Consider the following 26,800-nt stretch of genomic DNA (forward strand, 5'->3'; position numbering starts at 1 on the left):
TGGATTGTGGGGTGATTTTTTTCTGTGTTCATGTATGCTGTTTTTATTAAAGAATTTCAAGTTTGGGGACAAAATAAATTTGAGTAAAGTGGTGACATGGCCCACCCACATCCAAAAAGGATGCCTCTGAAAAGCTAAAAAACTTTTTTTTTTTTTTTGCCAAAGAATTATGAGTCAGAGATTAATGTACAGTTGGGGTGGAGACAGAGAACTCTTGATAAAAGCGGTAGTTCTTGTTTTCCATCTGATCAGAAAGCTGACGGTCAAGAAACAGTCAGATCAGAGAGCAGAGCAGAAGGATGAAGTTCAACAGGGCTTTGAGTGTTTCTGTAATCACACTTCTCTACATAACAGGTGAGAGCTTACAGAAAATCATTAGTACATTTGTATGTACATTTACTAATTCAATGGTTAATTCCATTTAATTCCATTTAATTCCTAAGAACTTTTGTAAACACACTTGACACTTAATGTTTCTCATGATAAAAGTGTTGGATCTGAAGACTTAAAGTTTAATGCTTGAAACTGGTTTTGTAGATAAGTACAAATTCTGCATTTGTATGGATTAATTTACAAATGCATGGTTTATAGATTTATTAAATGTTTTATTTAGGCTAAATGTTAAATATTTATATGCAGATCTGTATAGTTTAGATATTTTTGATTTGTTTAATGTTTTGGTCAATACATACCTCATTCTTTTTGTTATGTTAATTATAGATTTTATGACTTTAATATTATCCCAAAACTGTGGAAAATAGTGATAATTATAAAGAATTAATACAGTCCAAACTTGTACAAATCAAAATACTTGTAATATACTTCATTCATTGTTACTTCATTCATGTCAGGAATGTGAAATCATTTAACCGGTATTTTGGCTAAGACCAGAAACAACATTATTTAGGTGAAATATTATCTTATTTTTAGTTTTATACTAAACTTATAACTTTTTATTTTTATACTAAATTTATCTTATTTTCATGCATATTGCACAAGCACTGATGCAACAGGAGAACTACACAAACCAGTTTATCAGCTCTGTCTGAATGATTGTCTGTTTATTTTATCTTTGTCTTTCACACAGTGAAAGTGAAGTGACATTCAGCCAAGTATGGTGACCCATACTCAGAATTTGTGCTCTGCATTTAACCCATCCGAAGCGCACACACACAGAGCAGTGAACACACACACACACACTGTGAGCACACACCCGGAGCAGTGGGCAGCCATTTATGCTGCGGCGCCCGGGGAGCAGTTGGGGGTTCGATGCCTTGCTCAAGGACACCTAAGTCGTGGTATTGAAGGTGGAGAGAGAACTGTACATGCACTCCCCCCACCCACAATTCCTGCTGGCCCGGGACTCGAACTCACAACCTTTCGATTGGGAGTCCGACTCTCTAACCATTAGGCCACGACTTTCCTTAAACAGGTTCACTCTGCCAGTTAGATGGTAAGTTTTCATGATGACTCCAAAACTCACACATTGTGAATCTTCTGTATCTGAGAGGTGCTTTAAGAAATATTTCTCATATCTGTCTTTCTGTCGTCAGTATGTGGTCGAGCCCCTCTCAGTAACAAGATTGTTGGAGGAGGGAATGCGGCGGCAGGAGCTTGGCCGTGGCAGGTCAGCATACATGTCGTTGGGTTTGGACATAACTGTGGCGGGACTCTCATCAATAAAGACTGGGTGTTATCTGCAGCACACTGCTTCCAGAGGTATGAAGTTTAATGCTTAAATAAAGATTAAGATATACTTGTATATTTATAATAGTCGGATTAAACCAGAGTCTCTCTATTTGCAGTATTGTATTGTCTAAAGTTGTGATGTACTTCGGTCGTCTGAGCCAGTCCGGCTCAAACCCTGATGAGAAGTCTAGTACAGCGAGCCGAATCATCAACCATCCTAACTATAATAGTGGTTCTAAAGACAATGATATAGCTCTGGTCCAGCTCTCCTCCTCTGTGACTTTCTCTGATTACATTAAGCCGGTCTGTCTGGCAGCGACTGGGAGTGTGTTTGGTGGAGGGACAGACTACAATCTGGAGGTGAGTAAACATTTGACTGACAGTTAACTGAATGCAAATATTACTGTAAACCTTGACCGTTTACCTAGAAATGTTTTTAAAAACTATAATATTTGTCCTCTGATCTGTGTCACAGGCAGCGTTCCTGACATACTGCACTAGGTGATGATACCAGTTGTGAATAACAGTGCCTGTGCTAAAGCTTATGAAGGGATGTACACAATTACGGGCAATATGGTTTGTGCTGGATTGTTAAATCAGGGAGGAAAAGATTCATGTCAGGTAAGACATCACTCATTCATTTGAAACCTTTTTAATCCAACGCAGATTTCACAACACTACTCACCAGTTTTATCAACTGCAAACTTTACACTGCCAGTCTAATTTCTTAATTACTTTCTAGGGTCCTATTTTAACGATGTAATTTCATGGTTTAAAGCTCATGCCACAATAGCACCTAGGGAGTCCGAATCTAGTTTTGTTAGCTTAATGCCTAGAAAAATGCACTGCGCACCCGGAGCTTGGTCTAAAAGGGTTGCCCCTATTTATAAATGATTAATTGGTGTGATTTGGCCGTAACGTGCCATAAACCAATCAGACTCATTTCCTATTCTATTTAAAATCCTGTTGTGTTCATGCCATGGCAGATTTGCTATTTACATGGTGGAATTTACAAGCGGAAAAACTGAATGCTTCTCTGAGGGAACGGATCTGCGTAAGTCTGATACATGCAAAGACTATCCATGATGACATTTAGGCATTTTTATATTTATGTACAAAATAATGATCTTTTACATTTTAACCCTTTAATTTTTTATTTAAAAAAATGGTAAACCCATTGTGCACCCGTCTATAGACACATATTACTAACACACATAATATAAAATAAATAAATAAATATTGCACTATTGATCACATTTCAGCTGCCTCAAAATGACAAAGTGCCAACAATGCGCCTGAACACAGCTCGTTTTCAGACCAGTAACTCCCATGGGAACACTAATGCATTTGCTATTTAGACAATGTGGCGCAGGATGTGAAAATGATAACTGCGTCGGGCTGAAACTAGCAAAAAATACTTGCACTGCACCTGGCGCTGCATTGCACTGCGTGTATGATAGGGCCCCTATAGTCTTCAAATTTTGTCTTCTAATATTTTTTTCTGCAAGACTCTTAATAACTTTTAAGTCAGTAACATAAAACTATAAACAGGTCTGATTTTAAGACTGATTAGCACTTGGTACCACTATTTACTGTAGATCAGCCAAGCTCACGCTACAAGACTACATAAACCGGCATGTTGCTCATATTAAATCACGTTTTCTAGTCATCTGTAAACTTCTTGTTTTAGTAGCACTTATACTACATAGCACAATGCTGATAAGATGCACAAACAAGACATTTGGCCAAGCAGTAAAAATGTTGTTGTCCTCTCATAAATGAAAAAAAAAAAAAAAAAATCCTGTGAATTCACACAAGACTTTAGAGACATGCTCATGCTTGCTGTTTAAGTCATATGTGCAGAAAAAAAAAGGTTTGCACAGAATACACAATGGCTGGCTGTCCATAGGGTCTTTAGCACCGCATAGATCTAGAAACTCAGTTCTAGGAACTAGTTGACCAAATAACACAGAACAACTGCAGCAAAGTGACAGCAAACCTCAGTATTTATCCTGAAGATCATGTTTTCACAAAAGCTGACCACAGAAAACTTCAAAAAGCCAACACCAGTGAACTGCAATTGCTAAAACTTTAAATCTCAGACGACACTGCTAAAATGTGAAAAAGATGGTGTTATGATCATAAAACATGGACAGTTGGAGCACTAAAATAAACTTTATCATCTGCTCTGGTCAGCTTAATTACCTGAGTTTAATATTATTGTAATACTGTGGGGAATTTTTGGAGAGTAGTTGATTCCCTTTTTCAACATCTCTGAATCAACTGGCAGATTTTATAATAGACAACATTCAACTGAAATCTATTTAAAAGTTTTAATCTACTCTTATAAGGCTGGATGCTGTATTAACAAACAATTTTGGTCAAACAACTTAAAGAAATATTGCCTATTTCACAGGTGTTCACATTGTATATGTATGTGTATATATATATATATATATATATACATACATATCCAGCCAAACTTTGTGTAGTGTGAGCTTGCCTTAAGTCAAACTAGTTCTAAACACACAGTCTTAACATAGTGATCATGTTTATGCAACCTGCCCCACACCTGAAGGACACTGCTGCAATGGGATGCCACACAAATATGTATATCAACAGCAGTGTTGGGAGTAATGCATTACAAAAGTGAAAGTGACATGACAGTCAGGTAAATATAGTGACCCATACTCAGAATTCATGCTCTGCATTTAACCCATCCAAAGTGCACACACACAGAGCAGTGAACACACACACACTGTGAACACACACCTGGAGCAGTGGGCATCATATATGCTGCAGCGCTCGGGAGCTGTTGGGGGTTCAATGCCTTGCTCAAGGGCACCTCAGTCATGGTATAGATGGCCCGAGACTCAAACCCACAACTTTAGGGTTAGAAGTCAAACTCTCTAACCACTAGGCCACGTCTTCCCCTTAAGTAATGCATTACAGTAACATATTACTTTTTTCTGTAACGCAGTAGTAATCAATTTACTAATCAATTACTAATCTAATTACTAGGCATTACTAATCAATTTTCAGTAATATTTTACTCAATACATGTTCGCATTACAACACACTTTTAGCCCAAAATTGCTTAAAGAAAAGAAAAAAGAAAAAAACTTTAAGATATTAACGAATCAAAGATGCACCAAATAAGTTATATTTCCTGTTCGTGGTCAGTCAAGAGCTGCGTGTGGTGTCCAACTTTGGAAATAAAGACTAAACGTCAGCTTCTGATATATTTTTTAGCGATATATTTCATTCATCTCTCTCTCGCTGGTGTAACTCTGTATTGTGTGACGTAGTTTACAGGAGTGTGTGAGGATACTGTCATGACACAGAATGATCTCATCAAAGTCAAAGTCAAATGGCGCGTTTCCACCGAGTGGTACGGTACGGTACGGGTCGGTACCCTTTTATTTGCGTTTCCACTGCCAAAAGTTGAGAATGGTACCAAAAAGCCGAACCGTACCATACCACTTTTTGGGTATCCTTCCGTTGGGGTACCTAGCACAGTGGAACGGTACTAAAGGGTGGAGCTAGACTCACTGCAGAACGTTGATTGGTTGACAGAGAATCGTCATTTGCGCGTGCCGCAAGGGGAAAGACACAACACACGAGGCGCCATTTTTAAATTACAACAACGTCGCAACAATGTCGCCGCGCAGCATAACTTTACCGTGGTCGACCCAGGAGGTGCAGACCTTCTTGGGTATCATCGGTGAAGAAAGGGTGCAAAGGGAACTCGATGGCATGGTGAGAAACGAAAAGGTTTTTCAGCATGTTTCTGAGAGGATGGCTGTCGAGGGTTACCAGCGGACGTCCGAGCAGTGCCGCATTAAATGCAAGAAACTGCGGAGTGACTATCGTAAGGTGAAAGACCACAACAGCCGGAGTGGTGTTCACAGAAAAAATTGGAAGTGGCTAGAAATGATGGACGCCATCTACGGGCACAGACCGGCGAGTTTGGGACGAGAAGGAGGCATCGATACGGCTACCTCGTTGCTGGAGTCGATGATGGAGCCTCCCGGTAAGTTTGTAATTGTGAAATATAACGTTAGTATACATCGATCACGGGAAAGCTTACGTTCAATGCACAACTTTTGTGCAAGTCTGTTGTTTGTCTGTCAGCCAGCCAGTGTGGTATCAACCGATCATTTGCAAGCTAGCAAAACGCTAACGTTAGTTTATTAGCCTGTGGTGGACGGAGTACATGTCCAGTAACGTTACTTGTAGCCTACAGATACCCTAATAAAATACAACTGTTTTATTACTAAACATATTCTACTAAATATATATTAAAGAGAGATGGGTCCAATGATATAGCTTAAGGAAAGAGTAAGAACTCCGTCTGAAAATTATTATGAAATATGAGCAAGGTGAAAATGTCCACATTCAATAGGCTTAAACAGTACAGTAATGTTGTGGGGTAAAAAGTACAATATTATGCTTTGGAATGTAGTGCAATAAAAGTTACTCTTATAAAATTATAGATACTTGAAAAAAAAAAACTTATGTACATTATACAAAGTAAAAATGCTTTGTTTGGCTACCCACTCAGTCCTACTACGTTGTATGTTCTGTATTTATCTCAACCGCATTGTTGCCGTTTGTGTTATTAACGTGACTTTTGTAAATTTTCAGTTGAGCATCCTAGCTGTCAGGAGGAAATGGAGGCACTTGATGAGATTTCCACCCTTGAAAGCTCAAGTTCGCCTGCCAGGACATCAACCCCGACACCACCACCAGAATCTGCTCCATCAACTTCGAGTGAACCTCGGCGTATTACAATCGGTAAGACATGAACACCAGAGTGAAAAGAAATGTATAATACTGTAATAATATATACTAGAGGTGTAACAATATATCGTGCCATAATATATTTCGCTATACAAAACCGCAACAATACGTATTGTGGATGTTGACAATATGTATCATGGATAGTTCTCCCAAAATAAAAATTACTGTGTGAGAAAAAATTCATGTTTTCAGAGTGTCAGTACTACATTAAATTACTATATAATGTTGCTTATGATGTATACTAATGCAATGGGGGAATATTTGTGGGTCCTCATAATGGCAAATGTCTTATTACCAGAACGTTAAGAATATTCGTCTAAAATAATTCAGTATTTTCAGCTTCAGAATCATGAATATTTTTATTCTGGTGTCACCATTGTCCTTGGGTTACAAGCACCAAGTCCAAGCCTATCCATTTAAACCCACAATGTAATATCCAAGTTTTCATTTTAATCGACAATAATTTTTTTTTTTTACCTTTTATCATATGTCGTGGAGTATCGCAATATTGTATCATGAGTTCATAATCGTCATATGTTAATATATACATGTCCAATTTAGACATTGTATTGTAGTACTGTAGATATCTCCCCATAATATTGGTTGGCTCTCAAATCACAAGGATCAAAATGCTTCGCTAAACAAACCAACATTCCTGTCTCTTTTGCATTCCAGGCAAGAGGAAAAGGGGGCAACAGGATGTTCATGCGGCCCTGGTTGAGATGCAGGCAGCTGATGAGAAGCAGCAGGAGTGGTTGGAGAGGATGGAGGAACGCCGTGACCGGCGCTTCGAACTTATGCTGGAGGATGCACGTGAGGCAAGGCGGCATGAGGCTGAACTAACTCGCCAACACATGGAGCAGTCTGCAAGCTTCAATCAGGCCTTCCTCGGCACGCTCAGTCAGCTGGTGCAGGCGTTTAGTAGTCGCCCCAACCCTGTGCCATGATCCAGCCACTTGTGCTCTTTTGCACACAGCACTTTAGACTTGTTTACTTTTTTGGACTTGTTTAATTTTTTTGGACTTATTTAGTTTTTTGTTTGCACTCGTTTACTTTGTTTGCACTTTTAATTTTTGTTTGCACTTGTTTACAAAACCTTTTTTCTGTCGCACAGCTCATTTTTTTGTCAATAGCATTTGTTTGACTTTTTAAATTAAAGTACTTTTTCATTACCTCATGTGTCCTGTGTTCAATGGCCATCTCACACAATTCCTCCCTTACCCATTCTATAAATTGAGGTCGTTTTATTAATGTTCCTGTCATCTGGTGTCAATGACATCTATTGTTTGCTACCTTGGCCATAATGGCCATTTGGGAGATTATGCTTGCCTTAAATACAAATTAGTTAGCAATGTGTTACTTTACATTTATTGCAAACAAAATCTGAATTTATTTATTTTTACAGTCATAGGTATTGCAGAGTAATAAGTCCTTTACCCCAAATATTATAAATTAATATTATAAATTGTTCCCTTATAATTACACGTGTACTTATAAAGTATGTACAATAATTACAGAAAGGTACGCTGTAAATTCGGTGTACTTACGCAGTACTTTCCGGGCTGTAATCATGAATTACTGCATAAATTATTTGTAATTTTCCATGTTTTTTAGCATAATAGGTCATAAGCTACATACCATGTAATATTAAAATAAGTAGCCCTTAGTTGGGTAGCTTAGTTATGAAACACTGCATTTTATTTGTATTTTTCATGGTTGTTACTCCTTTATTCACCAAATATTATAAATTGTTCCCCTATAATTACATGTACACACTCTATAATTACCAAAAGGTATGCTGTAAATTATGTGTACTTGCGCAGTATTATCTTAAGCGTTACCAGATTGGCCATTTGATATAGTTACCCAAAATGAATTATACCTCATGTTTAAACACCATCTACATAAGAGGCAGCGGCAAAAATATTTCACAAAATATGAAGAGGCAGGGTAAAAGTAAAAAGGATTTATTCATGTCCATAAAATCAAAACTTAGCGTTTACACAGGTGTGCCTTTGCTATCTGTACAACAGATTTAACTGTTCAAATAACGCATCAGACCCTCGCGTACATCCCTGCCCTCCTCCTCTGCACCCTGTGCCAGTGGCACCACAGGCTCTGCAGCAACAGGTGTATCCCATTCGTGCTGGTAATCCTCTCCATGCCTTTCACAAAGATTGTGCAGAGCACAACAAGTCAACACCATGGACTTCACCAGTTCGATGTCGCTGTCATTCCTCTTCATAAGGCATCGCTACCTTCCTTTGAGTCTCCCAAAAGCATTTTCTACCACCACCCGAGCCCTGCACACTTTTTTGTTGTAGGTCAGTTGTTCTGCTGTCAGCCGGCCATTGTCAGGGAATGGTTTTAGGAGCCAATTCTGCAAAGGGTAGGCAGAGTCTCCTAGCACATAAAAGCCAGCATTCACCCCACTGATGTTCCTGGTGCAAGCTGGGTAGAGGCTTCCACGCTCGACCAACTCCCACAATGTAGATAGTCTCAGAACCCGAGCATCATGCAAACTTCCAGCCATTCCTGCATATGCACTCCAAAATAGTCCTTTTCCGTCAACTACTCCTTGCAGGATGATGGAATGCCAGCCTTTTCTATTAAAGTAATCGCAGTGGTACTCCTTTGGGGCTATTATGGGTATGTGTGACCCATCAATGGCACCAACACACTGTGGAAGCCCCCACCGGTTCTCAAAGTAGGCTGCCATCTCTTTGAACTTCTGCTGGTCAGGGAAACATATCTGTTCTGGAACTAACAACATGCTAGCGGCCTTGCAGAATTCCTGGACGCACCGACACACTGTTGTTCTGCTGACACCAAAAAGATGGCCAATACTTCTGTAGTCGCTGTTGGTTGCAAGCTTCCATAGTGCAATGGCAACTCTTTTCTTAAGGGGAACACACTCTCTGTAGTTTGTGTCCTGCTTTTCCATTGCTGGATGCACCAAGGCACAAAGGAATATAAATGTTTCTTCAGACATCCTGAAGTTGTTCAACCACTGTGTGTGTGTGAATCCTGGAACGATCACATCCCACCAGTCATTTGAGCGGCTGAAAGTCCAAACGGTTGGTCTGCGGCGCTGATTTTGCACCAGATTGAGTATCTAGAAAACAAACAAACAAAAAAGTTAAGATTAATACAATGTCGCAGTGATGGTGGGTCATTTAATTAAAAGTGCAACTATCATACGCCGGATGAAAAAATACATAAACTATTATATAAAGTATTATAAACATTGTAAGAGTTACCCTTGGACACGATAGAATATATAATTTTGTTAAAATTAAAAATATCTAATATACTGCACCAGAGAGGGAACTTTGGTGTCATTAAAGCACAAAGAAAAAATAGCTTACAGATATAACTATTTTCTCAAAATTATACTTCTAATCTATCATTAACCACAACTAGTATTGCACTTGTAATAATATAGGCATCAACAGATTCATGTAAAAGTTTAATGATCTTAAAAAGTAACCTTCATAGTGCTTAATGAATAGACTGTAGTTTACAGTTGGCACAGTTAAAATCTGGTTTCACAGGCAGGGCTTATTGTACTTATTTATTCAGTGTAGGGTTATTTAATCTATAACAATATTGCTTAGTTAGCACATAAGACGAAATACATTAATACATGACATAAAAAAGTTAGCTTAGCTCAAGCTTACCCGCCTGCGCCGTCGTGTTTGTCTTGCCTTGTCTTTACTCGCGCGGTTGTCTGTCTCGTCCCAGCTCCTTAAAATTTCCCAAATTCTCCTGTATTTTTCCGCTGTGTTTTTCCTTGCAGCATGTAGCCTTTGCTCAAACAAATATTGTCTCTTCCTTGAGATAAACAGCCACACACCGAGAAGCAAGAATAGGATCTGCTGTATGTCCTCCATTGTTGTTTGCGGTGAACTTTCCTCTTCCCGCGCGATCGAATGACGTCAAGCTACTTTCCGTCATACACCACGCCTATCAAGTAAGGGTACTGTTGGCGGTGGAAACGCTAGCCAAATCATGGTTAACAGACCCGACCCGTACCGACCCGACCCGTACCGTACCGTACCACTCGGTGGAAACGCGCCAAAGTCACCTTTATTTATAAAGCGCTTTAAACAAAATACATTGCGTCAAAGCAACTGAACAACATTCATTAGGAAAACAGTGTCAATAATGCAAAAATGATAGTTAAAGGCAGTTCATCATTGGATTCAGTTATGTCATCTCTGTTCAGTTTAATAGTGCCTGTGCATTTATTTGCAATCAAGTCAACGATATCGCTGTAGATGAAGTGTCCCCAACTAAGCAAGCCATAGGCGACAGCGGCAAGGCAATCTCGTCCTCTGTGCTTGAGGTCTGAGGCTATTAGCTCCGTCCGGCTCGCGGTTAGCCTCGGCTCACACTGGACAGTAGAAAAGAAGCCAGTGTGTGAAGATGGCAGAAGACTGTACATTCATGAGATGGATGTGTGCGCATCTCGTCATTTTACAATGGCATATGGCATTAGAGTTTACATAATTCCTGTTGCGTCTAATATAAATAGACCCAACAATTCACAGATATTGGCAGATAATCACTTTACCTCTACCACACTTGTAACAGACTTGGCTCGTTCTTGATTCTTTCTTGCATTGTCTTGATCCTTCACTTTGCCTGTTATAAGCTCTATTGTTAGTATCCTGGATAGCCCACAGTCATTATGCTACTCCTCTACTGGAGGTGAAATGCTCTGCAGAACATTTTGTTATTTCAGAATGTTCTACTTCTGTCAGTTATTTTGGTGAAAGTAACTCAGAAGTAATACAGGAGTTATGTATCGCATTACAATTCTGATACAGTGATATTGTAATGTAAGGAATTACTTTTAAATGACAGTAACAAGTAATCTATAATCTATTACAGTTTGGAAGTAACTTGCACAACAGAATAAGGATTAATACATTTTTTCATCACCGTAGTCATGAGTATTATGTGCAAAATGCTCTTGTAGAAACGCCCAGCTGGACACGCTTGAGAACACCTTGGAGGCAAAATCCATTTTAATAATGTGTTACTAGTATCTGATTTCACAGATCATTTATTTTATCCACAATTATTGACCATAGATATTAATTTATAATATTATAATATAATAATAATAATAATAATTCCTTACATTTATATAGCGCTTTTCTAATCACTCAGAGCACTTTACATTGTCAGGGGGTATCTCTTCATCCACCACCAGTGTGTAGCATCCACCTGGATGATCTTGGATCATGGATGAACTTATCCTCCATTCTTATTTATATTTGACAAGTAGCATGTGAAGGTTGGCTTTTGTAGCATTTGTCTCACCCCTTCTCCACAATGATTGGACAGCTGGGTAAAAAGTGACAGTGATGAGTGCTGCGTTTTACACTTAGAATGAAAAAGATGGATGACACATCAACAGTTCCTGTCACTGTAGAAGAATTAAGCTAAAATATCCCAGAAATGGCGCTGTCGTCTTGTGCTGATGCTGTCATTTGGAGCCCAAGTCTGTGCAGTAGTGATCGCGAGGAGGCGCGCGGTGTCAAAGTCCTGCCCTAAACTCCCTCAGACCCAATCACAAGCATTAAACATTATTATAGCATCAAACAACAAACTACAAGCAAAATTATTAGAAACAATACTTATACATACATCAGAGTAATATAGGAACTACCTAAAATGGCAGAAACCATCTTTGGGAAGAAAAAAATTATATTTGAAGTGTAATTGGATTTTCTTTCCCCGTCTCACATCCCATTCATTTACATGGAGTGAATGAGGACCTTTCCTGCAGCCAGCAACCAGGGGAATATGATCACAATGTTTTAGCTTCATTTATAGGATGTGTGTCAGACACTTGGTTTTACCAAAACTGAACATATTTCAATTCTTGGTGACAAGAGAAAACTGCTCAGCACTCCCAATGCAAACAATTGAAAAAGTTACGCTGGCCTCAAGAAAATAAATGCTTTTGTGGACACATGGCTGGCACACTTTTAACACTGAACTATTGCACTACACTAATGCATACTTATATCTATAACAGCTGTTGACTGTATACTGTCAGAGATATAAATGCTGAATGTTTGTCAATACAGGGAGACTCTGGAGGTCCAATGGTCAGCAAGAATGGCTCCCTGTGGATTCAGTCTGGCGTTGTGAGTTTTGGAGAAGGATGTGCTGAGCCCAGATATCCTGGTGTGTACGCCAGAGTCTCTGAGTATCAGGACTGGATCAAGTCTTTCACGGGTACCAACCCGCCTGGATTTGTTCAATTCGTTCAAACATCCAACTCCAACTTCGGAAGCGTTCCCAGCCTCCTCTTACTCCCCCTTTCTCTCACAGTCTCCCTCATTCCTTTCTCCCTTTTCCTCACTTCCTAAAGATTGCTTGACATTATGAGAGAATAATGAACTTCAGGATGCTTCTGTTCTTTCAATCATTTTTATGTTTATTAGTCTGATTACCAATATGCAGAACTGAAATAGGTTGTAAAGCTCTGCATTAGTTGAATTAGTTGAGTTTTACTATGCTGTAATCACAGCTAAACAGAATAAACAGAATAAACTCAAAAGAAGGAACTGAGTTGCGGTATTTTCTCTCACTCTCTCTCTCTCTCTCTCTCTCATAATGTCCTAATATTTTTGTGTAAAGCCTGATACAGTTTTTTCAAGATTCAGTGGTGAATACAAAGTAAAAAAAAGGCTTAACATTTCATAAATCTTGTGTAATATTATACATTCCCTTACTGTCACTTTTGATCAATCTATGCATCCTTGCTGAATAAACATATTAATGCCCTTAAAAAAAAAGCTGTCCACAGATATATGAAGCAACACAACTACTTTTATCACAGCAATAAATTACATCTTACAATATATTCACGTAGAAAAGAGCTATTTTAAACAAGAATAATATTTTATAATATTACTGAATATGACTTCTTTATTTAAGTTTTTTTTTTCAAGTTTTCAGTCGATATGTAATTTCTGATGATTTCTAAAATGTTATAGAGAAAAAAGCAACGAAGAAGTATTTTTTTAAACAAAGGACAAAGCTCCTGTTATAATGTAGATTTTGAGGGTGCACTCTTGTCATAAATTGATCTATTACTTTTCCTACATAAATTTTAACAAAAAACATTGGTAAAATATATATATAGGGATTAGGGAGTCTTATACATTTCCAACGATATATAGTTTGTCAAGATTAGATTAGGTTTAATTGTAATATAGTGAAGTAAATGTAGGCGTGGTGACAGTTAAAGGGTTTTAATGGCTAGTGTTTGCGTATTTCATTTCATTCAGTACCCTACTTGTTCTACAGATCTCTGCACTAGTGTTAGACAGCGTTTTGATAGCGTTGATAACGTTTCTGGCAGGTATTTTTTATTTTTTTTCTTACCGAATGTCATACCCTGTCCATGGACTTTTTTGATCAGTGTCTGTTTACACTAACTTCACCCACCAAACATGTTACAATGACTACGTTTACATGCAGTTAAAATTCGGGTTATGGTCGGGTTAAGGTCACTATTCGGGTTTCTGAAACATTCGGGATAACCCGTTTATATGCGTGAGCAGAGAGAGTTACTCCTGTATGCATGGAATGTGTAATCAGTCGCCAATCCCGATGTAAACGGCGACGCACGGTTAGCGTCTGGACGTACAGACAACAAGACGCAATATGCGTCATTTCCGATTCTTCTTCCTGTATCCAAAGACAACAACAACAACAGCAGCAGCAGGCGGATAATGAATAGTTTGGGGCACATAGCGATAGTCTTTGTTTGCGCTTTGGTGCTGGTACTGATCCACCAGCAGCACTTGACACTACTGTGCCTCTATACTCCACGCAGGGTTTTTTTATGTGGCGTCTCTACTCAAAAGACTAAGATTCCTTGCGAATAGAACATGCGCAGAACACATATTTTGATGGGGATATGCCGAAACGCGTTTACAAGACCAAATATTCGGGTTAGAAAAGGGGTACCCCAGATATAATATCCCGGTTTTTAAAAAACGGGATATGAGCATATCCGTGTTCTTGCCGGTGTTTACATGGCCGTGCGCAACCGGGTTATTGCTAATATCCCGGTTTTGAATGGGTTATTGGCTGCATGTAAGCGCAGTCAATGCTTGAACGTTAGCTCCAGTAGCGCAGAAGGAAAAAAAATTACATATTTTGACGTGATCGACCCTGGTTCGAATCCGCCTTTTGGTGAAATTTTTTCTCCCTTTTCAAATTTCAAATCAAATCAGAGAGGTTATTTTCAATGAAAATGAAGTAAATAATCAAAAAGTTTAAAAAGTATTGGATGGGGTGAGGGTAGGTGTAGGGAGGTCTTTATTGTCCCAATAAGGTGGCATCCATTTAATAATTTGAATTAAAATTACAATTTACACTCAATAAGTTATTATTGCATAATGTTTTATAATTTAATACAATACTGAGGAGCAGATAGTTGCAGTAAGTAGTATAAATAGCAGAAAATCCTGCTATTTTAACATGGTATCTACAGTTATTTGCACTTAGTGTAAATAGCCGCTGCCTTTTCTGATTACTGCCAGACTAACAGTCGGCGATGCAATGTTGCCAGATATTGCTATTAAAATAAACATAAACCTATAAATAAATAAAATAACCTAAATTATTTCAAATATTTTGAAAATTAGATAAGATAAAGTTACCACTGGCTCTAAACCGCAACATCCTACTTTATTAACTTTCTAAAGTGTCAAAATAAGTGGAAAAACAAGTCAAAACGTGTTGCATCTGGCAACATGGAGGCTGCATCTCACTCTCTCTCTCACAACTCTCCAAAGACTCGTTCACTTCAGCAGCGTCTCGCACCGATCATTTTCATATCACAAACGCTTAACATTCTGGATTATACATGCAGAAATTCATATGAGGAGTTTAGCAGCAAATTAGTCAATCAGAGAACACATTTTATTTTCGAACATGAAAAATGTACAGAGGTCCTGACCTCTGTGACCTCATGGTCGCAGTGATTTTGTCAAGTAAGACATTTTCCTGAATTAACATCTTCTGATGATCCTGTGACCTCATAGCTGGCTACGGGCCTTGCTACAAAGCCACCCTCACCACAGTGTTTCACCCTCACCACCAATTGTCCGGTCTACCATTCACCACACAAACTAATTCCAGACTCTGTGTGCACTTACATGGGTAAACCTTCATCTTGGACTCTGAACCATCCTGCTGTGCTGTTCTCTGCAGTTCCTGGTTCCTTATCTCCAATGATCCTGCAAATACAAGTGCATCTCAATAAATTAGAATGTCGTGGAAAGTTCATTTATTTCAGCAATTCAACTCGTGTATTAAACAAATGCAATGCACACAGACTGAAATGGTTTTAGATTTTTGTTATTTTTATTGTAATGATTTTGGCTCATGTTAAAACCCACCAATTCACGATCTCAACAAATTAGTATACTTCATAAGACCAATAATTATTATTATTTTTTTTTTTGTGAATTGTTGGCCTTTTTGGGAAGTATGTTCATTTACTGTACATGTACTCAATACTTGGTAGGGGCTCATTTAGCCTTAATTACTGCCTCACTTGCCATGGAGGTGATCAGTTTGTGGCACTGCTAAGGTGGTCTGGAAGCCCAGGTTTATTTTCACAGTGGCCTTCAGCTCATCTGCATTGTTTGGTCTCTTGTTTCTCATTTTCCTCTTAACAATAGCCCATAGATTCTCTCTGGGGTTCAGGTTGGGCTGGCCAGTCAAGCACACCAACACCATGGCCACTTAACCAACTTCTGGTGCTTTTGACAGTATGGGCATGTGCCAAATCCTGCTGGAAAATGAAATTGGCATCTTCAAAAAGCTGGTCAGCAGAAGGAAGCATGAAGTGCCCCAAGATTTCTTCATAAACGGGTGCAGTGACTTTTGTTACCAAAAAACACAATTGACCAATGCCAGCAGATGACATTTCACCCCAAATCATCACAGACTGTAGAAACTTAACACTAGACTTCAAGCAACTTGGGCTATGAGCTTCTCCACTCTTCCTCTAGACTCTAGGACCTTGGTTTCCAAATGAAATAAATATAGAAATATAGAAACATAAAGTTATTTGAAACAAATAATGTCAATTCTTCAAAATATAAATTGTAGGAAAACAGCTGAATAAACATAAATAAACAAGCTTATAGAAAATGTATGTTACATTTCTGTATGTGCAGAAACAGACGACAATTATACACCCAAAAATAAAAGGAACCTAAACAATGTTTTCAGTGTCATAATATATTCATATTTATCGATTAACATTTCTTTATAGATTTAAAAGGTCTCACGTATAGGCTCAAGGTAAATTATTAAGTAGTAAATTATTAAGCAGTATCTGTGTATAAGTGTATTTTAACAGTGTAAAGTAACTGACAAATTTGATCCAAAAATGTCAAAAGAGTAAAATAAATAAATAAATAAAGTGGCAGTAGCAACACTTGAGGTCAATTCCCATCAATTCTCCTCACAGATCGCAAACTTTGACTTTTGACTTGACATTGACAGTTCACACTCCAAATATGGACACAATCACACAAACACACACACAAAATCATTCAAATCGCTCAGGTCTGAATGAATTCATCTTATATTTTCCTCACATGCTGTACTAAATGTTTATTTCAGTCGGAAGATGGCAGAAAAGACACACAAATAGTGCCAAATGCGATGAAAACAGTAAAGAAATGAGTCTGTAAAATATCACTTAAAGCTGCGGTCTGTCATCTTTTTTGGTTAAAAATTATCTGAAATCAATATTTGAGCAAGTACATAACCAGCCAGTATTTAAAACTATCACCTTACTTCAGCCTGTTTCAAATCGGTTAGCTTATCATAATGTTTTCTAATTTGAGTGGTAATGGTAGGTTTTGTCAGAAATTGGAGCATGTTGCCCTGTCATTACATCACGTCTGTAAACAAAGATGTTGTCCTGGCTAAGAGGCTATCGCATGTGAGGATCCTGCAGGAAGCAGATCGTTTATAGCCTTTTCTCACAGCAGATGGAATAATTAAATGTATCATTCTGATGGCGGATTGCAATACAGGAAAAAAATATGTTTATGAAACACATGTGAATGAAATTAAATGATATTAAAGTTTTAAATGTGCTACCGATTACAAATAGCCTGGTTCTACACTATATTTTTATTTTAAAGACAACCAGTTCGAAGGGAGCATAATTTACTTTTTGGGTTAAAAGAATTACTTAATATGAAATTTGAATGGTATGACAATCAGATATTAGACTGTACAGAAAATGAAATCTACTCGCTTATGCACACTATATTCACATAGTCACTTAATGCTGATGTTGTTAACATTAACAATTTGGGAATAAACTATAACAATAATAATAATTTGCATGCTCTGTTGTGATATGAACTTATTTACCATTGGTAGCGTGATTTATTGTAATGATTTTTCCCTCAGTTGGTCAGAACAAAAGTGGCAGACTTGTTACTCACTCGTCAGATGACAATATACAGTGAAGATTATTATTAGGGTCATTATTCCAAGACACACACGTTCTCCTCAAAACATTACATTCTTCTGCGCCGTAGCACAACCCAGGCAAGGAGCATAATTCCACACACAGCAGCAATTGCAGGTTTTCAAACAGAGATCATGACAGAGAGGCAAAACTTACAGACTGCAGCTTTAAACAAACTGTACAGTCGTGGCCAAAAGTTTTGAGAATTACATAAATATTGGAAATTGGAAAAGTTGCTGCTTTAGTTTTTATAACAGCAATTTGCATATACTCCAGAATGTTATGAAGAGTGATCAGATGAATTGCATAGTCCTTCTTTGCCATGAAAATTAACTTAATCCCAAAAAAACCTTTCCACTGCATTTCATTGCTGTCATTAAAGGACCTGCTGAGATCATTTCAGTAATCGTCTTGTTAACTCAGGTGAGAATGTTGACGAGCACAAGGCTGGAGTTGGGTTAGAATGGCAGACTTGACATGTTAAAAGGAGGGTGATGCTTGAAATCATTGTTCTTCCATTGTTAACCATGGTGACCTGCAAAGAAACGCGTGCAGCCATCATTGCGTTGCATAAAAATGGCTTCACAGGCAAGGATATTGTGGCTACTAAGATTGCACCTAAATCAACAATTTATAGGATCATCAAGAACTTCAAGGAAAGAGGTTCAAGTCTTGTAAAGAAGGCTTCAGGGCGTCCAAGAAAGTCCAGCAAGCGCCAGGATGGTCTCCTAAAGAGGATTCAGCTGCGGGATCGGAGTGCCACCAGTGCAGAGCTTGCTCAGGAATGGCATCAGACAGGTGTGAGCGCATCTGCATGCACAGTGAGGCCAAGACTTCTGGAAGATGGCCTGGTGTCAAGAAGGGCAGCAAAGAAGCCACTTCTCTCCAAAAAAACATCAGGGACAGATTGATCTTATGCAGAAAGTATAGTGAATGGACTGCTGAGGACTGGGGCAAAGTCATATTCTCCGATGAAGCCCCTTTCTGATTGTTTGGGGCATCTGGAAAAAGGCTTGTCCGGAGAAGAAAAGGTGAGCGCTACCATCAGTCCTGTGTCATGCCAACAGTAAAGCATCCTGACACCATTCATGTGTGGGGTTGCTTCTCATCCAAGGGACTGGGCTCACTCACAATTCAGCCCAAAAACACAGCCATGAATAAAGAATGGTACCAAAACACCCTCCAACAGCAACTTCTTCCAACAATCCAACAACAGTTTGGTGAAGAACAATGCATTTTCCAGCACGATGGAGCACCGTGCCATAAGGCAAAAGTGATAACTAAGTGGCTCGGGGACCAGAATGTTGAAATTTTGGGTCCTTGGCCTGGAAACTCCCCAGATCTTAATCCCATTGAGAACTTGCGGTCAATCCTCAAGAAGCGGGTGGACAAACAAAAACCCACTAATTCTGACAAACTCCAAGAAGTGATTATGAAAGAATGGGTTGCTATCAGTTAGGATTTGGCCCAGAAGTTGATTGAGAGCATGCCCAGTCGAATTGCAGAGGTCCTGAAAAAGAAGGACCAACACTGCAAACACTGACTCTTTGCATAAATGTCATGTAATTGTCGATAAAAGCCTTTGAAACGTATGAAGTGCTTGTAATTATATTTCAGTACATCACAGAAACAACTGAAACAAAGATCTAAAAGCAGTTTAGCAGCAAACTTTTTGAAAACTAATATTTATGTAATTCTCAAAACTTTTGGCCACAACTGTATATAAAGTGTGTTTCATGGTTGTGTAAATGTGTGAAAGAACATGATCTGCTCGCCTCACCTCAGAAGACACAATGCTGAATGAAACAAATAAAGGCGCAGGGTTGCCAGCTTTTCACAACAAAACCTGCCTAATCGCTTCTCAAAACTAGCCCAAGCGCATTATGGGGGGGGGGGGGGGGGTCCTCTGATAAAAATTGCATTCCAGGGAGTAAAATACATGTTTTTTTAACGCATTCTCATCCCAAGGCGTCATATACTGACCCTTTTGACATTTTGTCAACATCCTACGCATATGGCACCCACCCACTAGCGTCAATATGAGACACAGATTATGGGTTAGGGTTAGACCGCTAGGAGGCGCCTTCTGGCCCATATTTATCTGCATCTAATATTGACGCTAGAGGGTGCCATGTGCGTAGGATGTTGACGAAATGTCAAAAGGGCCGGTATATGACGCCTTGGGATGAGAACGGTCTGTTTTTTTTGTAGAGCTTCCCTGGTAAATGTTGCATTGTAGGTGCTAAATATCATGTTACTGGGGTCGCTTCAACCTGCCGACATGAAAAACCACCCATGACAATAGTTTAGGCCCCAGTATATAATTTGGGGGCAAAAAGAAGTTTAAAAAGGCTGAGCGTCGGTATGTTTCCAAACATTCTTACACCCCCGTGCTGGTGTAGATTAATGTAAACATGACTTTAGACGCTCGCGCATATCCCCTAAACACAACAACGATGTAATGATGAAGTGTAGGCAATCTAGGTGTGAGACGTGCACCAATACTCAGAATATTATAGACAAAAGAAGTATCATGTTTGCAATACAGAAGAACCATAATCAGTCCTTTATGGGAAGTATGAATGTCTCATAGTCTGTAACTTTAGCATGATGTGGAAAACTAAATATTGGAGTCAGTTCGTTATTTTATTTTATTAGTGTTCATTTATTATTTTAAACTGGATAAATTGTTACAATTTTTTATATTTTATGTGGTGTCATGATTTACTTTTGATAAAAAAAACAAAGGTTTATTATTGTATGTTCGTTTGGCATTTCATTTATTGTATGCCCTTTAAATTTCCTAATTGAAGGAACAACAGCAGCAGCAGTATGGTGTAAAATTTATTGGAAACATGTACTTTGTATTTGCTACCTTTATCTTTCCTCTATTATTTCATTCTTTTCATGGCTTTGGAAAACTTGTCTCGGATGTTTCTCTGCATCGCTTTTTGCATAACTCCGGGTCGTCGACACCAGCTTTGTTGCTATTCTATCTGTCTAGGAATTAATGCTTTCTCAGAATCTTTAAAGTCTCTCCGCAAGCTATCGTACAGGTGCAGATATATCTGTGGCAGCTCAGCTGTTGGACACTCCTGTGGATTCATGTTGCTAGTGACTAAGAGATTTGTTAGTCACTGTTAACAATGACTAAACATCTATTTAAAACTAACCAAGGTTACTACACTTTCACTACAATAAAACCGTGGTTAGTTTTTGTAAGAGATTATCACACAAAAACTGCGGATCATGTGCCACTTATCTTTATTCCTTATGCTTTCTTTTTGCTGGTTGTGTAAAGCATCGGTGATACGGTTTATTTTGTAAAACTAAAAGTTCATAGTAAATGTTCTTCATGAAGCCTCATGGTGCGAATGAAACATCAAAATGACTATAAAAAAAACTCTTAGAAATATATATATATATATATATATATATATATATATATATATATATATGACACTGAATATCGAGAGTGAAACTGTTAATAAGAAACAGCAATCATTAAATGCCAGTCATGTGTCAGGTAAAATACAATTAGGCATTTAAAAAACTCTTGAGAAAATTGAAGCACGGAAAGCCACAAAGCAAACATAATGGACATAATTTTCACAAGACTGTGATGCCACGTTTCAATGGTCGTCAGCACCGTAAATCCTCCAAAGTCTTTCTAAAGTTCCATGAGGGTGTTTCTAATACAGCGTCTATGGGACATTAAATTTGACATTTAAATTTGACATTGTTCTCTCTTTGGATTGCTGTTATCAGTCTCTCTCTCTCTCTTTCTGAAATATGTGAAAACACTATCGTGGTGCAAAGGAATTTACAGTAAAAACCCAAGCACCAGGTGTGTTGAGTCAGAGATGCAGTCAACTGAAGTTCAGTTTACTGAAGAGAATAGTTTGCAGTTTCATCAGCAGAAGTCAGTATGAGTTCGTATGAGTTCTGCGTACATGTCAGAAACACCAATAATTATACTCTAACATAGGTCAGTAATTACATCAATACATATGTGAAACAGATTCTGATTGGTCAGTTTGCAGAAAAACAAGTAAACTCTATATAAATAAAATAGATAAAGCATATGTCCAAAGTTTATTTATATGACATATGATTAGAGGCCAAACACAATGTTATTCTCCCAAGATGTATATATGGGCAGGGGTGCACATAAGTGGTCTGCAGGTACGCATGCGCGACCAAAATAAAAAATGCGTTATATAAATATGTTCTGACAGTGCATTTGCGTACCGACATGGCTGACAGATGTTAATACACAATTACCATTTTAGATCACAAACTGTACTATATAAGTTTTATTTTCAACCTGAAAGCATAAATCTAGGCTATGCCATGCCGTTTTCAAAGCACAGTGCAAAACTGTGACATTCATTCACTGACGCTCTTTAATCAGCAGCAGTGCTAAATCCGGAAGCGCGGATACTTACTTGCCGGCAACCCGCCAAAATAAAAGCCTGCTGATTTTAAGTTTGAATATGATGAAAACGCTTTTATTTATTTATTTTTAGACGCTTTTATCCAAAGCGACTTAAAATTGGGCAATACATAAAGCGATTCTTCTTAAATAGGCAAACAAACAAATGTAGTAGTAAATATTAGCATTTTATTTTTACGTTTACAATAATATAAATGTATTTGTATTTAATACTAGGACTGCCTTTTATTTTTAATAATATTATCAAACACTATTATTTAGTTTATTTACTATTATTTTATTTAAAAAAAAACTAAATAAATAAAGTGCAATAATATTATACCTATTATTAATTCATTTTTTAATAGTTATATTTAATGGGTCACGCTATATCCAGTGTGAGGACCAAACCAAATCTCCAGGTTCTCTTATGAGAAAAATGATGTGCACCCCTGCCCATGGGTGCCGTTTGTGAATCTCCCTGAAGACTGGCAGCGACTGGTCCTGCACAAACAGATAACAACACACATACATACTTGATCTCCGTCAAGGTCAGGTAACTACGCTATCACTCTTATGAGCTACACACAGTCAGGGAGTCTCTTCCTTGGGAGAGGAGGAAGAAGATACTGACCAAATTCAGCATATTCTTTAACAGAGAGACATATAAAACCACCTAAATGTTTGGGGTACACGTTGGGCACGTAGGCAAGACCTCTATGGCCTAGGCATTCAGGGACCTATTGAACCGGAGAGGAAAAAGCTGAAGTTTACATATGGAGAGGCCGTTTCTTAACATCAAAGGAACACAGACACATTCCTACAGCAGTATACAAACATTTCCTTTTTGTTTACTCCAAGTGGTAACTGATACAACCCGAATTCCGGAAAAGTTGTGACGTTTTTTAACTTTTAATAAAATGAAAACTAATAGACTTTCAAATCACATGAGCCAATATTTTATTCACAATAGAACATAGATAACATAGCAAATGTTTAAACTGAGAAAGTATACAATTTTATTCACAAAATGAGCTCATTTCAATTTTGATTTCTGCTACAGGTCTCAAAATTTTTGGGACGGGGCATGTTTACCATGGTGTAGCATCTCCTTTTCTTTTCAAAACAGTTTGAAGACGTCTGGGCATTGGGAAGTCGTGGCCTAATGGTTAGAGAGTCGGACTCCCAATCGAAAGGTTTTGAGTTCGAGTCCCGGGCTGGCAGGAATTGTGGGTGGGGGGAGTGCATGTACAGTTCTCTCTCCACCTTCAATACCACGACTTAGGTGCCCTTGAGCAAGGCATCGAACCCCCAACTGCTCCCCGGGCGCCGCAGCATAAATGGCTGCCCACTGCTCCGGGTGTGTGCTCACAGTGTGTGTGTGTGTTCACTGCTCTGTGTGTGTGCATTTCGGATGGGTTAAATGCAGAGCACAAATTCTGAGTATGGGTCACCATACTTGGCTGAATGTCACTTCACTTCACTTCATTGAGGCTATGAGTTGCTGGAGTTTTGCTGTTGGAATTTGGTCCCATTCTTGCCTTATATAGATTTCCAGCTGCTGAAAAGTTCGAGGTCGTCTTTGACGTATTTTTCGTTTAATGATGCGCCAAATGTTCTCTATAGGTGAAAGATCTGGACTGCAGGCAGGCCAGGTTAGCACCCGGACTCTTCTACGACGAAGCCATGCTGTTGTTATAGCTGCAGTATGTGGTTTTGCATTGTCCTGCTGAAATAAACAAGGCCTTCCCTGAAATAGATGTTGTTTGGAGGGAAGCATATGTTGCTCTAAAACCTTTATATACCTTTCAGCATTCACAGAGCCTTCCAAAACATGCAAGCTGCCCATACCGTATGCACTTATGCACCCCCATACCATCAGAGATGCTGGCTTTTGAACTGAACGCTGATAACATGCTGGAAGGTCTTCCTCCTCTTTAGCCCGGAGGACACGGCGTCCGTGATTTCCAACAAGAATGTCAAATTTGGACTCGTCTGACCATAAAACACTATTCCACTTTGAATTAGTCCATTTTAAATGAGCCTTGGCCCACAGGACACGACAGCGCTTCTGGACCATGTTCACATATGGCTTCCTTTTTGCATGATAGAGCTTTAGTTGGCATCTGCTGATGGCACGGCGGATTGTGTTTACCGACAGTGGTTTCTGAAAGTATTCCTGGGCCCATTTAGTAATGTCATTGACACAATCATGCCGATGAGTGATGCAGTGTCGTCTGAGAGCCCAAAGACCACGGGCATCCAATAAAGGTCTCCGGCCTTGTCCCTTACGCACAGAGATTTCTCCAGTTTCTCTGAATCTTTTGATGATGTTATACACTGTAGATGATGAGATTTGCAAAGCCTTTGCAATTTGACGTTGAGGAACATTTTTTTTACGCAGTCTTTCACAGATTGGAGAGCCTCTGCCCATCTTTACTTCTGAGAGACTCTGCTTCTCTAAGACAAAGCTTTTATAGCTAATCATGTTACAGACCTGATATCAATTAACTTAATTAATCACTAGATGTTCTCCCAGCTGAATCTTTTCAAAACTGCTTGCTTTTTTAGCCATTTGTTGCCCCCGTGCCAACTTTTTTGAGACCTGTAGCAGGCATTAAATTTTAAATGAGCTAATTAAGTGGATAAAAGTGTAAAATTTCTCAGTTTAAAGATTTGCTACGTTATCTATGTTCTATTGTGAATAAAATATTGGCTCATGTGATTTGAAATTCCTTTAGTTTTCATTTTATTAAAATTTAAAGAACGTCCCAACTTTTCCGGAATTCGGGTTGTAACTGTATTCAATCAATTACACTCTATGAGGTTAATTACTGATTAATAACTTGATTAATAATCACACAAGAGATAATATAATTGATTTTATTATGAAGGCCAAGGTAGATCGACATTTTTTTTTTTTACAATGATCAAATAAAAATGAAAAAAAGTAATATTTGTGGTAGTCTCCCATTGACACCATACAAGTTTCCCCAACTAAGATGACTTCACTGCTGATTAACTAGGACATGTGTAAAAGCTCAATAGGCAACATCATGGCTTTCAGAACTAAAAGTATCCCTGATACGAACAGAATGAGCAAAAAAATTAAAAATGGACAGTAACAATGAGTTGTTAATAAAATGAATCATGAGTTAAATCAATCATTACCTGAAGCAGATACAATAATAATAATAATAATAATAATAATAAGTACAAGTGAAACCAAATGAGACTTGTGTTTTTCTTTGCTGACTTATAAGATCAGATGTGAACAGCTTCTCTCCAGTGTGGATTTTTACGTGTCTTTTATGTTTTGCAGAGTCGATGAAAGAGTTGATCACACATGAACGGAGAGTGAATGTGCAATTATTGCTGTTTTTTTTTAACAGATATATCTCAAAATTGGATTGAATTTTTGTTCCGAAAAATCATGTTGTTCTGAAAAGTAGGTAACAAATACCAATTAACCAACGTCCTGTCACTCATTCATGACTGTTAGAAAACAGATTGTTTCTCCGCTGCATGGATCTTCATGTTTATCTTCAGGTGGGTTTTAATAGTGAAACTCTTCCCGCACTGATCACACTTGTGCGGTTTCTCTCCAGTGTGAATCCTCATGTGACTCTTAAGGTGTGACGAATTCATGAATCTCTTCCCACATTTATGGCATGGGTATGGTTTCTCTCCAGTGTGGAGCCTCATGTGTAATTTTAGGTGGGATTTTCCTGTGAAACATTGAACACAAGTGTGTGGCTTCTCTCCGGTGTGAATCTTCATGTGTTTTTTAAGGTTTGGTGTTTGTGTGAAACTCTGCTGTGTGAACTCTCACGTGAAGCTCAAGATTATATTTCCTTGAGAAACACTTTCCACACTGAGTGCAGGTGAAAGATTTATTGGCTCTTCTTTTCTTTAAAGAATTATTTTTAGTCTTGGAGTGACTCAGATGTTTTTCTCCAGGTTTGTCATGATGTTTCTTCTCTTCACGCTCATCGCTGTCTTCCATCAGCTCTGAAACAAAAGAAAAAACAATTAATTAGATTTTCAGGATTTCAGAATAATTCTGAGAGAAATGTAAAACGAAAAACACACAAGTAAGCACTGAAGTAATCGACAACGGCTATAAAATACGATCATTTTCATAAAATTGCTATGTCCCTGAAACTTTCCATGAATGAGGTATATTATTAAAATGTGTAATTAATCATTACTAACATTTCTTTTTCTTGCAGGATGCTTTTAAAAACTGAATGTTCCCAACACTTGGAGCAAAGTGTCTGAATCATGAAGTTTCCCTCAAAAAGATTGCAACAGATTATTTAGCTACAAATAAT

At 38.3% G+C, this 26,800-nt stretch overlaps 2 protein-coding genes across 2 annotated transcripts in view; both read left to right on the forward strand.

Moving 5' to 3' along the window:
* LOC132149712 (vitellin-degrading protease-like) overlaps positions 1-13,108 on the forward strand; it is a 48,030-nt gene extending 34,922 nt beyond the window's left edge. Inside the window, exon 7 of the transcript XR_009435052.1 lies at positions 13,016-13,108. The gene's annotated coding sequence lies outside the window, so the exon portion shown is untranslated. The remainder of the gene's footprint in view (positions 1-13,015) is intronic.
* On the forward strand, positions 250-12,881 carry LOC132149724 (plasma kallikrein-like). The gene is given in 6 exon segments (XM_059559134.1): positions 250-354; positions 1,433-1,453; positions 1,554-1,719; positions 1,806-2,053; positions 2,165-2,310; positions 12,597-12,881. Coding segments are annotated over 6 exon segments (921 nt in total). The 5' UTR covers positions 250-299.
* Positions 13,109-26,800: the final 13,692 nt, after the last annotated feature.

This window comes from Carassius carassius, chromosome 9, assembly GCF_963082965.1.
Source record: "Carassius carassius chromosome 9, fCarCar2.1, whole genome shotgun sequence".
NCBI classification, from domain to species: domain Eukaryota; kingdom Metazoa; phylum Chordata; class Actinopteri; order Cypriniformes; family Cyprinidae; genus Carassius; species Carassius carassius.